The sequence below is a fragment of the Falco peregrinus genome, chromosome 9 (genome assembly GCF_023634155.1).
Source record: "Falco peregrinus isolate bFalPer1 chromosome 9, bFalPer1.pri, whole genome shotgun sequence".
NCBI lineage: Eukaryota > Metazoa > Chordata > Aves > Falconiformes > Falconidae > Falco > Falco peregrinus.
Window position 1 is genome coordinate 38,502,276 of NC_073729.1, and position 17,884 is coordinate 38,520,159.

General features: G+C 39.8%; 1 protein-coding gene across 3 annotated transcripts in view; it reads right to left on the reverse strand.

The window, feature by feature from the left end:
* Positions 1-17,884, reverse strand: part of RALGAPB (Ral GTPase activating protein non-catalytic subunit beta) — a 65,469-nt gene that overhangs the window by 25,750 nt on the left and 21,835 nt on the right. Inside the window, exons 8-17 of one of the 3 annotated variants that reach the window (XM_055813726.1) lie at positions 17,465-17,613; positions 17,138-17,354; positions 9,990-10,191; positions 9,036-9,203; positions 7,841-7,955; positions 7,442-7,589; positions 5,249-5,313; positions 4,905-5,037; positions 2,790-2,911; positions 157-339 (exon numbers count right to left, since the gene is read on the reverse strand). In XM_055813726.1, the coding sequence (XP_055669701.1) occupies positions 157-339; positions 2,790-2,911; positions 4,905-5,037; positions 5,249-5,313; positions 7,442-7,589; positions 7,841-7,955; positions 9,036-9,203; positions 9,990-10,191; positions 17,138-17,354; positions 17,465-17,613 (1,502 nt within the window). Of the gene's footprint in view, positions 1-156; positions 340-2,789; positions 2,924-4,904; positions 5,038-5,248; positions 5,314-7,441; positions 7,590-7,840; positions 7,956-9,035; positions 9,204-9,989; positions 10,192-17,137; positions 17,355-17,464; positions 17,614-17,884 lie in introns of all 3 variants that reach the window. The other 2 variants (XM_055813725.1, XM_055813727.1) reach the window with 2 other exon arrangements.

A 17,884-nucleotide genomic window follows, 5' to 3' on the forward strand; every position in this document is an offset into this window, starting at 1 on the left:
CAAAACTATTTTGCAGAGAAACAAATTTTGAAATTCCTACTGTATTTTTGAAAACTAAGACAACCACCTTATTTTAAAGTATCAAGAACAGGCAGGTCAGGCATGAAAGGCATTACAATTCAGAGTGCTCAAAACGTGTACACCAGAGTCACTTACCTTCTCATCCAGCATGTCAGGGTGCTCAGTGAGCCAAACACAGAGGCACTGGAAAGCTGCCACTATCATGGAGTGAAGGTCACGGGAGTGGAGTGGGGCTGGGCGGCTGCACTGGTACACTATGTAGCTGCACACTGAACCGATAGCTCTCTTCCGATCAGAGGAATCAACCACCACTTTCACCTGTGTAAAGCAAGCAGGAATTCTCATCCTCTCCTCCACAAAAATCTTTGTAGGAGACAATTTTAAAAAGCATTTTTAATTGCAGTTTTAAGAAACAGGAACAAAGATTTGAGCTCTTTTATGATTACAGTTTAAAAGCTGCAGGTGAAAGTATTTAACAGTGATGAATATTGAAACTTAAAGGAAAGAAAAGCTGTGTGGAGGTGCCACTGCATTGCATGGCTTGGTTTCCAAGACAGCTTGATAAGAAACTAACTGCAAACTGAATAAATTAGTATTTAAAACTTCTTTTCTGCAAATACCTCTCCTTCAGCTATAGGAACCTATTCTGTACCTCTGAGAATTCACTTACTGCCAAGTGTCCCTTCCATGAGGCTTTATTCTGCTCACATAACTTTCCACTAGACATACTTTGTTAACATGTTTTGTCAACAGAAAACCCATCCTCAGACAAGCTGATTGGCAAAGAACCCCATAATCCCTCCCTCAAATTCACTGCAATAACACCTCCTCAGCTTCTCTCCCACCTCAGGGCTTCAGAGAGGAAGGCTCCAGACTAGAGGGTTAGTGAAGAGCCTGGTACACTGAGGCATGAGGATTTCCGTTACAAAACTAAATAACTGATTTTCTCTTTACTTCCAAGCTTGTGATATGGCACAGGAACAGTCTGGATTTTTCTACTCTGTAGCATTTTACCATGCCATATAAAGCTTTATTGGTTCAGGTACACCCTTACCCAAGCAGGAAAGCAGATGGCCTTGCTGGTGACAGCACCAGAGCCAGGCAGTTGTATTCTACAAAGTGGGGGTGAAAATTCACAGCCCCAGGATGAAGGCAGCCTTTCCTTCACAAGCATAAGATCCCCTCAAGACAGGCTTATGGAAAACAGGTTGGTGAGCCAGCACTCTTGCAGGAAACAGGATTTTTGATTTTACTAAGTCCCACTCATAACCTGGTGCTGAACAGACACAAGACAGAAGAGCCCCCAGCCTGAGAAGGGCTTTGGGAACTGTCACCTCCAAAGGCACAAGCAGAACCAGTTCTCCACTCTGCAGTTCTGCAGTAAGAGATTATCTTTTTCTACCCACTTTGTTACAAAGGGGAAAGATATCCAAGATGTCCCAGAGGAAGAATTACTTCTACAAAGACTACAATATTTAATATTAACCTGGGTAGGCATTTGAAAAGATAAATTATATAAAAGAAAATCCCTGCAAGCCAAGAAAAAGAAAACAAAAAAAACCCCACAACCCACCCACCAACAAAACAGTCTTAACCACACAAGCTGCAGGATCTCTAGTTCTGTATGATGCTCTTTAAGACCCAATAACCATACATCAATTCATTGCAGAACACTTTCAAATGCATCCTTCGGCTCATGCTGCTGCAGCAGTAAAATAAGCAGCGAGTCCAACATGGCTCGGTGGTGACTCCACACGTTAAAAAAGCCTGAGACATGCGTATTTCAAAGAGATCTGTTGAGTTCTCAGGGGAATATGACAGGAAATGCTGAACTGTCACACCAGGTCATCGTGGTTGCCAGAAATACACAGGACTTCGGCTAAACAAATACCATGAAGTCCAGCTTAGGGACAAGAGCCCTCAAGCAGAAAAAGATATTTTACTTCTCAACAAAAATGCGCACACACACACCAGCCCCTGTAGCTTTAGTTCAGTTATTTGCTGCTGAGTCAAGGAACTATGTACAGATAAAGCTCTGACAAAGGTGACACCCTCATATTAGAAATACACTATCATCTTCTAAGCTCAGAAAACTACTTCCAAGGCAAGACAGAAGGGGAAAAGCAGGTACAACACTTATAAAAAAGGGCAATTAAGTTGTTTAATACTCTGGCATATTTGCAATCTGCCAACTAACAGCAACAAAAAATCTTGTTTCTAAGTCCGGTTACACAGTGAACAGACAGACCAGCCACCCAGCCACCCAAAGCTATGCCAAATGGTTCGCAGCAGGGTTGGAAACTAATGGCCCAAGCCTCTACACTGCCATTGGAAGCTTAGGGGCAAGTTTTTCCTTAACTATGCAACCTAATATGGCAAGTGCAAACCCTGTAGTGCAAAAAACCCAAGCAAAACAAACCAAAACAAAAACCAAAACCAGACACTCATAGGAATCCATGAGAAAGGTTAGGAGCCATTCAGCTGGCTCAACAAAACCAGCCAGAACCGTACAGTAAAGCCATATGTATCTGAAGAAGCCACCCTGAGCTTCACTTTCAGCCAACAGGCATTTAATGGGCACACATCATTTGAGCCACAGAGCATTTACATTAGAAGATGAAGTGCAAAAGGAGTACTGTTTTCTCTCATGTACAAACAAAACGTTTGCTGATAAACTCAGAATCTGTTGGGTGGCATGATTTTCACCTAAACAGGACTATAATCACCCTTTGAGAACAGACCAGAGCACACAAAACTTCACCTCTCACCTTTGCCAGTCCAGACAGAAGCTCCAGTGCAGCCAGAGAGATACTCATGTCCTGCCTCCACTGTGAGTTGAGTCTTTGAGTTACCAGGTGAATACTGCGTATCAGAAGTCCAGCAGCTGTATCTGTATTAAGAGCTAGGATATAACCCCAATACCACATACCACAGGGAGGGAAAATAACTAAGCATTAGTGACAATAAGCAAAGCACAGGCACAAGCCAAAGCAGCCACAACACACAGAAAACTATACACAACCCAGAATCTAGAAAATATGTTGCTCTCTTTTGCACAGGCTAACTCCATTATATACACCATCAGACATTATACAAATACATCCAGACTAGCTTATCTCAATGTTTAGCTTTTTAGAAAGACACGTTGGATAATCTCAGCACTCTGCTTGCATTTCAGTAGCAGAACAGCTAGCCTCAGGTTTTGCTGTTGTCTGCTATTGTGCCTAAATTGCTGTGATGCCTTGTAGCCTCAGAAAAATGTAGGGGTTGGTAATGTATATTAAACATTAGTAATTGTATATTTAGGCACCAGCAACAAATTAATAGAGAATATGTAACTGCAGGTATCTATGCCAGAAGTTACCCATTCTGTCTGTACCTAGTGTTTATCAAAAGTTGTACTAGTCAGATAAATATAGATAATTAAAGAATCAGTCCTGGAGAAAAAAAAGATGCAATTATTCCTAGACCTTTAATTTTCCTGAACCTCTAGCTCAAAATTAAAAATAGAAAATGTTTTTAGTATCAGTTCTCATTTCAGAATACTAGGAACACAAATACTATACATACTTGTTAAAACTAAAGTAGGCAAATTAATTTCAGAAGCAAAATCTGCTATTGACTAGGTACAAAAAGACATGAGAACTGTGACAGCTAAGATATATCCTTCCCAAAATTTAGCTCTTCAGTGTTAAATACGATGTAAGTACATTACACTAGCAGCAGATTCAAGTGTCTGCTACAGTTAAACAGTAAAAATAGACCATCTCATTTTCAATTTTCTCTTTGTTTGAAGCATCCAGTAGAAACACAGAAATTCTTTTCAGAAGTTTCATAAGAAACCTTACCTTGTGTGCACAGGAAATTTAAAAATGCAATAAAATCACTATATTACAAAAATATCTTTCAAGTTATGTCATGGTTTAAAGACTCAGGAAGTCAATTAGTCAAAAGATTTTTTTTTTTAACCTTACAAATGGATATTTTTACAAGCACTTGTCAATGAAAAACCATACAAATTAGACAATTCAAATGGTGTGCTGAAAACTAGCATTTTAATAATTTCAAACAAACAAACCCTGCAGGGAAAGCACCAACATGTTTCTATGAATCCTTAGAATATACTAAAGTCTTTCCTGCTGATCTTGCTTCTCTTAGTTATAGGACTAGAGGAAAAAACCCCACAGTTTTGACTGGTGAGAACAGAGTTGTCAGCCTAAGCTACGATACAATAAAGGTGATCTCACATTTACTTGGTCAACATCAGTTGAACAGATGAAGACCAAAGCAGCAAATGAAATTCCAGGATCTCAACATTTGGCCAACTTACCACTCACCAATTTAGAAGAACACAGATCTTATTACAAAGATTCAAAAATACACAGCACAAGACTGAAGTTAATTACTAAATTCTCGTTATAACAAATGACACATCACAAGCATTCTGCTTATTTGCTGTACAAAACCAGAAGTCCCTCAAATGCTCTTTAAATAGTTTAAGAAAAGGTGCTGCAAAAGTCAGGTAAGCATTTGGATTGCTACCAAAATGAAGGAAGCAATTTACACTTGGTGTACATTTATCCCATTATTCATGAAAACTAAGTGTCTCGAAAATATATGTTAAAGTGGTTTGCAAACATCTTTTTCATAAGCTTTTACATCCTTATTTTTAAAATGTTAACAGAGTCCTTTAGTAGGATTGAACCACCACCACCAGAAGGGCACATATGAGCACAAACTGGCAATAAACAAAGGGGCTATCCACCGTGGGATCAAAACACCCAAGCAAATTAGTGTATTAGCCAGAACAAGGAACAGAAAAAAAAACCCAAAACATCACCTGGCATATAATGACAGAGTTTTTTCAAAAGAGCTGTCCTTACCATAATCCCTCAGAAGGGCTTGTGCCGGTCTCTCACTATCTGGTGTTGTGGGCTCCGTACTGCCTCCACTTGCAGTGCTAATGCCACTGTTAGTACGACTGTGGCTTTTGAAGAGGTTATTTTCACCACCATTCTGCAAATTGAAAGTCAATTACGAGCAATGAGAAGATTTTTCTGAGTAGAGTTCCCTATAGCAGAGGATGCCCTCAGATAGAATTGGGGGGGGGGGGGGGGGGCGGACCAAAAAAAAACCTCAGGATACTAACTGAGCATCTTACAATAGCAGATAAGGTGAGTAATGCATTCTTTCTGAAGTGGTAACTTCACAAACAAAAAATACTCACCGTTTCCATTTGACAGCCAATGGCTTCTAACAGTGCTGAATCTTGAACAATATTTAACATTGCACCTGAAGAATCAGATATAAGAAGGTAACTAAAGGCTGCAGTAGAATATTCAGTGCTAAAATTTACAAAGAAGCACTGAAGGTCTAACATACAGGATTGCCATCCTGTTTTATAAAAACTCTTAGAAAGAGTTTCATAAAGCACAGGATTTGCTTCAGGCTTAGCCATTTTAGCCATTTGAAGCAGATGCGAGCTGAGATAGAGTGTGCTTTCAGCTATTTTAAAAATGCTTTGAACATGGGTTTTTCAAATTCCTCAGTTCAGAAGGATTTTGCTTTTATAGAAGGGCTGGAATCATTCCTTGCCTCTCATCATATTGTGCTCATTTAAAAACTCAGGTTACATTTAAGGATTCTGTGAACAAAGTAACAGTATTTGTTCGGTAACAGAGTGCTAAAATGAGCTGTATACTCCACAGCCCCCCCCAAGGGTTATACAGCCCCAGGCCTTGGCTAAATTCTTGCCTGGCATATAGAGGCTCCCTTCCCCAGTTTGGCCATTAGGAGCCAAAAGACAGCTGGTGACTGGCAAACAAGAACATGTTTTCAAATCTTAACGAACTACTAGTATATACAGCAAACTGCTGGAAGATAAAGTGAATAATGCCTGGTCCATTCAGCAACCCTTAAAACATCAGCACAAGGGATGACACTTGTTCTCATACTGATTAGTGAGCAGTGAAACAAACCTCCAAACCACTAACACAAGGAGTTTTATTTTTACAAAGACATTTGCTCACTGTCAAACTTTTAGTAAGCAGCTCAAAACAAACTGATTTTGTTGAGAAGCTGGTGGCACATGTGAGAATCTCTTGCTGAACTCGAAATTCCTGAGTCCTCTCCAATGAAAGCCAGCAGGAAATAACTTCATATACAGAAACGGGCTTAACAACAGGAATACAGGGCAGATGAACTGGTATGGACTATCATGGAAACAGTAACAGTAAAATACCCACTCAAAGCAGAGCATCTACCCAGCTGGATGCAAACACCAACTCACAGCAGAGAGGTACAGGAATGCATGGTTAGCATTTAACAGGGTGCCAAGCCCACAGTTCTGGAGGTGATGCAATGCCCATGCACCAACGGTCTGTGGGTCTTGCTTAGAGGATCACTTTTAAACTATAAATATCCTCATCCCTTCACCAATATTGGTTGCATACCATTATTTCAAATTATTTTCCTCTAATCTTCTGCTAGTATTAGTTAGTAGTAGGGTTAGTGCTTCAATCACTGCAAGGAAACTTTCCAGCAGTCTTTGCAGACTGAATTTGTTTCCCTTCGCTTCATTGCTCATGCTATTTTCTTGCCACCCTCTCTTAATCAGGTAGGCTCCCTGTCACCGAAAACAAGGCAGACACCACCCACCGCAGTGCAAGTCTGTTTCTTTTTCAAACATACAAAAGGAAAGTGGTATTGTAATTACGGAAGGACAAGAACATCATAACATGGAAAAAGGCACATCTAAAGAAAAACAAATAAGGGGGAGGGTAGTATATAAAAGGCAAGTATATTTTTACTTGTCTGAAAATTATTAACTTGACAGACTGTGCACTATTCAAGTTTTTAGCTTTGACTAACTCTTGAGTATTCAGAATAATGTTAATACACTCCTTGCCTCAAAAGAATAGTTTGTTGCCAAACTACAATGCATCTCCAGACTATTCCAAAGCTTTCATATGAGGATTTACACAGTGCTAAATAAATGCATCTGTATTTTGTCAGTGCTGGACAACCTGTCACCCAGTATTTCCATTTGTTTCTAGGCTTAATCATGCAAAAAATTAAAATGTTCCCTGTAAACCATTAAGTCAAGAATCCTTCCCAACATTAAATCAGTATCTTCTCCTATTTCCATTCCTAGTTATGACTGACTTCCTGGTAGAATGTGCTTTACTCCCACCTCTATTTTTCAAGTACTATTCCACATCTGTAAAGATTACTTGAACAAAAATATGAAGCTTTTCAAGATGTTTTCGTATTATGAGGGAGATTATACAGATGACAACCTGTCAGAAACTTCATCTTTTTCCTTGCAAAGCAACACATAACTAATAACCCATATTATTCCAGGACAGATTAAGACAGACACCTCTATAACACAGTTAGTAAATAAAAAAGTTGAAATAACCTAGTATCATTTGAGTGTTGTTGGGATCTGTTTCTGTTTGCAAAGCTCCTATAAGTATATTCACAAGCCTCAACTTCAAGGAAAGGAAGGTTACTGGCTTATCATACGTTGAGCTGTCATCATTGCTGAATTTCCCTTCCAGGACAACCTGAAGGAAAAATACATTTATTTTGTTATCAATTAGAGATCATGCCAGCATGGTACTGGTTTCAAAAATCAATATCCACAGCACACATTGCTACTGACAATTTGTAATATAGTCTTACTAACACAGACTTACTGTAAGAGTTTCAGTGCTAAACGAAACACCAAATACAACCCACAAGTCATTCAAATCCCATTCCAAAACAACCAGGAAAACAAAAACGGAATTGTAAAGCAAAATGGTAAGATTACTACCTCAGACTTTATGGTTCCAAAATGATGAGGCAAAGGCAACAGAGACAGCAAGATATTAATCGAAGCTCTTCTTAGCTCTGTGGGGTTTACATAGATTTTAAACTTTGAGAGTTCTCTGCAAATTAAAGCATCATGCAGTTAATCAACTTTTCACAGGAATTTGAAGCCAAATTAAGTTACAATTAAATATACAACCACCCAGTGTTCTTAAATAATTTGCAGCACACAACACAGCTGTTTCTTTCTAGACTCAGAATTCTTCTTTTTTTTTCTTTCTTTTAAACAGCAGCAATAACACAACGAATTCATGCCAGAACCATCACTTGCTAAGGATTTTGTATCCCCATATAAAAGCAACGGGCTGATGAAAGTATTATTCATATATTGCATCTTCAAAGACAGAAGTTTTGATCATAAGCCTCTACTGGCTTATTACAACTCAAACCCACCCAGGATTATCAAGAGATCCGCAGAATATGCTCATGTGCATATTGCATAAAACACAAGCTGCTTAGTGAACAGATCAACTTTTTTCAGTAGCTACCAGCAAATTCTTCTACCCAAAAGCAGCAGTGCCTCAGATTTAAGCCCAGAAGATAAGCGCTATGCATAACTTCAAAATGAAATGGAGTACCACAGCATAAAAGATATGTTGTAGAAGGTATGCACAGAGTAGCATCAGGCGCATTACTTAGCAAAACATCCAGAAATCTGTAAGGCTTTGATAAGTAAGGTTACATCTTGTTTAAGAACCTACTCCAATTTCACCAGTCTAAATTATCAATTTTTCTATTTAATGATATGTAAGATCACTCTCTTAATGAATTCACTGCAACAACAGCCACTAATTAATATCTTATGAAATTGTACTTAAAAATCAGTAAGCTTTCAATATATTTGAGCTAAACCACTCGTTTACCTTTTCTTACAGAAATTGCTTTCTGTCAATGAATATGTAGATAACAACACACATTTAATTTAAAATAAGCACTATTTTTACTTTAAAGAAAATTGCACTAAAACCTGAAAGTTAGAGCTTATGAAGTGCCACAATTATTACTGTCAAATACATACACACCATGGGGCCCACATTACAGAATTCCTTCAGTGAAAACTACTCAGGAATGACAGAAACCACTGATGACAAACACCTCCCCACATTTATGATTATGTTTATATGGAAATAGCAATTTACCTGTCAGGTAAAATAGTTTCAAGAGCTGAAATGAAATAAGGAACCACGACATCAATCCCTTTCAGGTCACAGCAGAACAAAGGAGGAGAGTTTAGAATAACACTGGCAAGAACAGGGTGGCAAACGAAATCTGCTATCTGCAAACCCTGAATTAAAAGCATGTAAAATCTGACAAAGAAAGATAAGATGAAATTATTTCCACATAAAAAGCATCAGCATTCCACATGAACAAGAATCTGCAGCCACAGACTAAGTTTCAAAACCAGTGCAAGGAAATCTTTATATGAGCACCCCCCCAAGTTACTTAAGCACAGGCAAATGCACCTAACCAGCTTAACAAAAACCCCCTCACAAATCACATGTATTTCATGTAGAAAGCCAGTGCAGCACAGTTTTATTGAAACCACTGACTTGTTGCAACACATGGACTGGAAGCTGTGCAAATACAGCCCAGACAGTTAGTAACACCGCTTGGATCACATACTCTCCCACTACTCCCTTCCCATGTAAGGCTGGGAGTAAGACCTTGATTTTAATTCCTCAACAGAAGAAAAATACTGCAAAATCTTTCAGGGGGGACAGGATAGACAGGACATGCTGGTCAGCAACATAACCAGCTCAAATGAAAAAGCTGGGAGGCAGGAACCTAGCTGGCCATCATCCTAAAGCACTTAGTTTCTTTTGCAGTTCCTTGTTGGAGAACACTTATGTTGTGTGAGGGACTTCCCTTCAACTGAGACTGGAAGAAAACTCAACAAAAACCAACACCATGAGAAGACTAAAGGAAGTCACTATTCTGTTTAGCCAGGAATCCCCACCTACAGCATCTGAAGGCTAACCAGGTTCTTTTGAATTGGCAACACCGGATTCAGACAGTAACTGAATGCCATTTGCCCTGAATTAATTTGCACCATAAAGTTATAGCAATAAAGCAACCGGAAGATAGGTTAGTACCGGGATAGGTAAGCTGGTAATATTTCCTCCCCAGTCTTCTTGCTACAAAATATCCTACACAGTGTCCCACACGCCTCTGCCCTTCCCGCTTCATAGTTGTCTGGGAATTCACTCGCATCAAACATGGGGTTGGAAGCCATTGTGTCTGTGGACATTTGTGATCCTTTCCGGCGAAATTCCACACTAGCTTGAGTTGCTATAGCTGGGAAGAGAAAAAACAGCATTTCACTGTGTGTGTTAACATATATAATAGGCTCATGGGATCCTGGACACAAAGATCACGTCAAATTTAGTAGTTATCATGAAGCTGTTAGTTGACTATATTTGAGCCAGTGTCTCTTGTTTAGAAAGTATTTTTGGGTGTAACTTTTTCTTTATACAGATGACAACAACTGACCTTCACATTCTACAGCCTGTCTCAACTTTCTGCTGGGAAGAGTACACTTACATCCAGTATTAGCTTCCTACCCTCTCTGGAGGACAAGGATCTTCTCTCACCTAGTTCTCATCTCCAGAAAAATGAAGTACCAACTTGCCTTACCACCTTAAATACCAATAAACATTTAGACAGTGTCATTACTGTGACCTCCAAGCAAGTGCTTAATTTTCAGCTAATCTCTCATGCTGTGCTGAACACCAACCTGTTTTGATCCAATTTTGTTGTATAAACGTACTTATTAAAAAAATTCTAAGGATGCATATCAGAAAAAGAAGTTTGCTGAAACCTGCTCTCCTGACTTCGTCCCCCTCTCCTCACATGACCACTGCAATTGCCAAATCAACCTGAGGTTAGACAGCCTCCAGACCACAGCTACCAGAGAGGCTGGCCCTCTCCTACTCCCTGTCCCACAATACGCTCCACAGAAGTCTCTGAGCCCACTGTTACCTATACGGGATGTGGCTCTGTCAAGCTTTGTGCTGCCTGCTCCCCGCAGGAGGGTTCTACCAGCCCAAGCCAGTTAACTTCACGTCTTTCTACAGAGATTTCTGGTCCCCCTTTCACACTATCAGTATCACATGCATACAATGCAGGAGGCTACTTGCTTTGCTGGCTTCATCCTTTCTTCCAGGAGGGCAATCCAAAAAAAAAAAAAAAAAAAAAAAATATTGCTCTCAATGTGATTTTTTTCCCCCGCTCCTTCGTTTTTCTTTTTCCTTTGACAACTTCACCCTTGGATTACTAACAGCATAAAGAGCACTTTCCTTTTTATTTTTTAGCTAAGACTATACTGATTTTCAAAACTTTTATAAGCTACAAAGCACAACAGATAAAGTGTGCTTCTAAATGAATCACACCAATGTAGTTCTATCAGTACCAGAGAACCTCCTCTATCTCAAGCCTGGGACACTGGGGAAAATGAGGTTCACAATCAGTCTTGCAAACAGAGGCCCATTAACACTTTGACAGTTGGAACACTTGTTAATTTACAGATGCGGGTTTGTTTTATTTTTTAAAGGAAACGTCCTTATGATAAGTGCCTACTCTTCGGTTTTTGCCTTTAAATTCATCATTTAACCTATTATTACCTTGCAAATTTTCATGACATAAGTAACAAATAAGCACAAATCTTTATGCATCTTCCCATGAGCCATTTTTTGTCCTAAATAAGCTATCCAGCAATATATTGTAGTTGGAAAAAAACACTACATGCACAATGCATACAAATCAAACACTAGGTCTGTAAAATAAGCTTTAAGTAAAAAAAAAAAACAAACAAACCATGGTTAGTGCAAAGTCCTGAAACTCATGACATGATCACAGACTAAAGTACAGAAAAGATGGGACTGATTCAGGCAGATTAATTTGCTTTTGCCAACAATCTTCCCCATTCAAAAACACACACAAAAAGATTACTTGTCTTTTTCAAGTAAAAGTGCAAAAGCTACAAGAGACAATGAGAATGAATTTACAAATAAAATATGGGATTATGGAAAAAGAAAAGCATGACCGCAATTAAGGAAAAGCTACTGGTTCCTACTTACAAGATTTATAAGAAAGAAGAATTTGGATAAAAGATGCTGCAAGATAATAGAAATAAAATGGAAACAAATCAAAGGACAGCAGTAGTTATAAAATACTTTTAAGATGGTGAAATTGTAATATAAGTTAAGAAGCTTTTAGCTTTTTTAAAAAATAGATTAAAAGCTTTATGATACAGCAAGCTCGTTAAACACATAGGAAATTGGCATTCAGGTCCAAAATTATGGCTTTGAAAGTACCATGCAAAACAATGAACAAAAAGTTACAAAATACTACCAAGATTTGGAGCTGTTGATATCAGTGTACATCAGTTCTTTAAAAGGATGTATTAACCCTTCCCAGCTCAAGTACATTTCCCTATGTTGCACTGTATATGGAGTATACCCTAGGCTATCCTAAGGCTTCCTTGACTTGGGGTACGTCTTGTAGTAGGAACATTACTTACCTGCAGAGTCTCCTCACAGCAATATCTTGCTTCCAAACCATGAATTCCTGACGGTGTTACAGCTCCATCTTCCCTAAGGCAAGTTACTAACAACCAGGATACCCAAGCATACCTCCCCTGATCACCAGTTCAATCAGTAATCTTCTGAAGCAGAAGGCAGAACACTACCAGAAATATCATCGTCTCAAAAACAATCTCCAGAAAAAGAAGAGAGGAAAGGCTCCTGCAGCCAGGTACCAGGAGAGAGTGCCACCACCTCTTAACAGCTGCTTGTTTGAATGTGCAGGGTCAGATCAAGACCTGTGACCAAGCCCCTCAGCAACACTCAGCATGGCCCTAACCAAGCCTTCTCATAGTTTGCTCCTAGACCTGCAGAAATACTCTTTGGGACATTAATATTAGTGACAGAGCCAGAAGAGATGAGGTTAAAACTATACCCCAAGACTGCCCCACTGCCAACAGCACCTGGGCGATACCAGCAACCCACCTAGGTGAGACTCCTTCAGCTGCTATAAAACACACAGCTGGCAGGCTTATGACTGTCTTCTTTTGGTACAAGGATTAACAGTGAGCCCCTCAGACTGGAAGACTCAGTTGCTGAAATTCTGGCATGAGGTATTAATGAGTTTCTTCCAATTCTCACAAGTTGTTGAGGACAGCAACTAACATCAGCATGCAGTGTATGGCCAAGCTTGTCTAACTGAAGCACATCCTGACAATGAAATTACAGTTGGCACATGTACACAAACCCCAGAGCTGTCATATTCAGGGTTAACTTCACAAAGGCTTCATAGATAATTTCATATGAAGGAGTTTTCTGCAGTACCAATCATAGGGAGCAATTTATGCTACACTAACAGCTAAATAAGTACCATGCAGCCATCTAATTCTAAAGACATCAGCAGGATCCAACTCCTTTCAAACCAACTATGCATCTTCAAACACATTTTTTCCTCTCTCACCATAATACAGAGTAATGTTTGTTATCTGCCTGCTAGAAAGCCATAAAGCTCCCCCAACAAGGTCTCAGTGCAGAAACTAAAACGTGATATAGGACACTTGAGGCACAGAAGTATTACACCAACCATGACACGATCGCTGTTTTGCTTCAGAATCCAAACACCACCACAAGACTGTCTTGAAGGACAGGACTCAAAGAGCAAACAGGAAGACTGCCTTCCAGGTAATAAACTCTATCAATACTCAAGTCAGTACAACAGATGACCTCCAGCAAATCCTGTGGGAGAGAACAATTCTCTCTCTTCCCAAACAGAGACAGACAAAACCACAGCAACCACAAATGTGAAACACCAACAATTACCCTGAACCATGCAAGGGTTGGTACAAAACGTTTACCAATGAAGGTGACAGAAGATTGAACAATAGTGGGGCAGCAGTTACACCGACAGAATCAGAAAAGAGCTGAGGCTAGAGGGGACCTCTGGTGATAATACTGTCAGCCTCTGGGCAAAGCAGGGTCAAGCAGAGCAAGTTTGGTTACACCTCCATCCATCCAGATATTTTTCATCTCAGAACCTACAAGAAATTGCATATTTGTTCCACCAGTCATTTTTCTTTACTTCCTTTTTGGAGGTTAAATAGTTCAAGTAGTAAGATGTGTAAGGCTCCAGGACAAGGAGAAAAGCAAGGGTAGACAGGTACTCATTCACATCAGCCTGAATCAACTGCTCTTTACATCCTAAAGCTCATCAAAAAGACCTGTGTTGCGACATGGCAGAAGGACAATATGCTAGTCATGTGAATCAGCAGGGTTCATTTTAAAGAACTGAACTACTTTCTGAACTAGAACTTGGGAATGCAGCTCATCCAACATATTGGTTGGCACTCACATTTAGCTCATGAATACCTCTTTAGAAATCATGTCATATGGGTGCTCATTGAGAACGCATCACATGACAGAAGAGGAATGAGAAACACACACTAGAAAATGCAGTGTTCCAGAAAGGTGTCCCGGGGAAGGGGATCTCTCTGCAGGACCAAGGAGCAATCTGTGTCAAGGTATTTCACCTCTTCCTTTTTCAAAGTGGTCCTCAGTCCTTCAGCCAGCAACAAAATAGAGAAATCCTAACAGACAGCTATGACCGAATAAGTTCTTAACTGCATGGCATTGAAACAAATTGAACATTAGGAAGTTTTAAAGCTGTTGAGATCTTATACAGCTGCAGTCCCAGACCTAAAAGAAAAACAGAGCGTGTGGGCCAGTGGGAGACAACACTACATGGCAAAGCTGATTTTAAGTGCATAAACTTCCCAATCATAAAATATTTAAAGCATCCCTAAAAATAATTACATTTCCTGAGACTAATGCAAAGATTACCAACAGCAGTGTCAAACATAGTAAGCACATTCAAGCTAGTGGCAAAAGCGTTACTCTACTAGACTACAGAGGACAGCAGATGGACCATGAGACACAGATATAGCCAACCTGCAGCCAAAAAGAAGCAGATTTCTTTTTGTCCTCTCTCCTAATGGCAGGGATTGTGGCAGCTCATTGTCCCCTCTCTCTGCTGCCATCTTTCTTCAAGCCATATCTATATCGGGTAGCATAGGGAGACACAGGCAGATGGGCACAACATGCAGGTCTGATTATCACTGATGGGCCCCACTTTGTGTGATGGAGGGGAACCACAGTACACAATCCTCCTGGCCCACCTCATAAGTCCAGCACAGTACCTCCTGCCTTACACTGTTCAAGGAGGAAAAGACTTCACCTGGAGGCATCACGCTTCACAGATCAGACTCCCAGAACAGAAGCTTTTCAGTTTGGACTTAAACCTGATGTAAAAGGTACTGATGCTTCAAGTCAATAGAAACTGCAGGAGCCTAGCCCTTTACAAGTCTTGCTACATTTTCCCACCTAAGGGAAAGGCTAGGCAAAAGGATTTATACAAAAGGATTAATCAGGCAATTGGACTTTGGCACGTCTCTACTGTTTCAGCACTATGGGTCCACCTTCAGTTTGCTCTCCTTCTGATAGCCTGCCACAGAGTTGCTGTGACCAGTACTTTACACAGCAGTAACAACACTCACAGCATCCTGGAAGGGCAGAAAACACTGCACTGAATTCTGTAAGTTAATTCCATCTTACAAATTGCTAGAAAATCAGGACATAACACAGCCAGTTTTCTGGGTCTCCATCAACGTTTCCCTTGGATCTACTGCTACTAATGAACGGCAGAATGCGTGACATGCAAAAACTGCTCTTACTATGGACAGCTCTGAAGGGCATGGAGGAGGAACAGAATCTAGTGATTTCCAAATAGTTGTTTTAGTTTTCAGGGAGCTAGTTAAGTCCCTTTGTAAGGCTACCAATATGACAATTTTCCGACTGCTGTTAGGAGACCTAAGACACTGCACATATAAACAGAAGGCCCTGGAACCCCTTTCAAAGAAATCAAATCATTTTGATTTTGGATGACTGTGTACTTCTGCTAGGATCATAACACCTCTGTTTACAGCTGACACTGTACAGCACCTCAGCTGACATCCTTTTCAGGTCAAGCACCTCATCAAAACTGCTCAAGATACAAGTTATGTTAAAATTAACACGATCCAATCAATCTGAAAAGCATTAGATACAGAAATACATTAGCTGCATATGGAACTGAACACACCCTCAAATTACGCCTTACTCCTTCCTAAGCTCAGTTATTTTCCTACTAATGCCACATGGGCCTTTTACAGAGGGACTTGAATCTCCTGCCACAAAAATCCATGACTGAACTCTTTCAAAAACCATGTGCTGCGTACCTAAAAATATCTTTCACAGATCCCAAATCCTAAACCCATTGCGTCCAACAGGGATTTGTAACAAAACAAACAAGGAAGATCATCAGTTTTAACTTCTGCTGTCAAGTCCCACTATAAACCCAACTTGCTACAACAAACCTCTTCCTCCTATTTTTCTTACTTAGGCCAGCGAGCTCTTAATAGATAGATCTCTTGAAAGAATTTAGCAGACATTCAAAATATTACATGAAGAACAGGAAAAACACAAAGGAAAGTTTATTATTTCCTGAATATTATCTCCAAAAGGAAGAAGAGTGCTTAAAAGCATCCTCTCTGAGCAGAGCACATTAATTCTGCCATCACGTATCAAAACATCTAACATCTAAATTTGAGCAAAGCATAGGAGACTAAATCTAGCAGCTAAAGACTGAAGACAACCAAAGTATTGGGCCATATATGGAAACATGTAGCAACTGTCACTGAAAGGCAGCAACTTCACTATTTTAAGGACATCTGTTTTCATAACACACTCCAAAAAGAAGCAGAAGTACCACTTTGTGCAGCATCTGAAGTGATGTTTGACAATTTTTCAAACACTGAAGAGGCATTATAAAAAGCTGCTATTACTCAGAGATACTCAAGCACATTTCAAATTATGAAGTGGACCCTTATCACATTATTTCCTTCACTTAATAAAATTTTCCCCACTAGCATAATTGGAACTGCCATACTTGTTACAGCAAGGGAGAGTTTAATAATAAAAAGTGAATTTTTTAAATTTTAAAGCCCCCAGACACCTGCTTGGCTAATAACAGGTGCTGTCTCAGCTGGGAGGGGTTAACCACAATACAGCACTTCAGATTTTTTTTTTTTTTGGTTGGTTGTTTTTTGATTATGCATATGTTAATCTTGCAGGTAGGAAATGTTATAGAACAAGGAAACAGTGTACATATATTTTTCAGTAATATTTACCAGTCATGCTGCTGTCTCTGTTTATTCCATTATGAAGTTTACAGTGAACAAATGCTGCATCAAATAACCACGATCCAAAGAGGTTCAAGATGCTGTTAACCTTTGGCCTGCGAGGAGCTGGTAGTGGCCGTGGCTCGGAACTTGTCTGGTTTGGGCTAGAGAGTGGCGAAGTAGAGGAGGGTTGGTGCTGCGCTTTTGAAGCATGTGCAGTAGTTATCTATTTGAACAGAAGAATATATCAGCTCCCAGATACAAGGAAATTACTTCTTCTAATCGAGGAAGCTACCAAAAGGGTCAGCTACTTAAACACAGGATATGAAATCTTACAGTGCTGGTTTTCATTGTTGCTTTATTCACAGTCACTGCCCGATGCCTTCGGTTATGGGGTGGAGTGGTGTTAACAGCAGCGTTCTGGGGCATACTCAGCCTATTTACTGGTGTGGGTGGTGCACTATCTGACCGGGGTCGTGAAATGCCTGCAGATCAAGAAATAAAGCAAGCTTTCAGCAAGAATTCCATACACTTACACACAGCAGCCCAGTTAGTAAACATCTGGGCCTTCCGTAAATAACACTGTCTTTCCCCCCTGCCCCCCCAAAACAACAGCAGTAAGAAAAACATCTTTCCCCTTTTACTATTAACAGAAATAAATGCACAAGCAAAAGAAAACCCCATTTACATTAGATAAGCAAACGATTAAAAAACACCAAAGAATCCCACACCTCAAGAATATGGGAAACAGCGCAC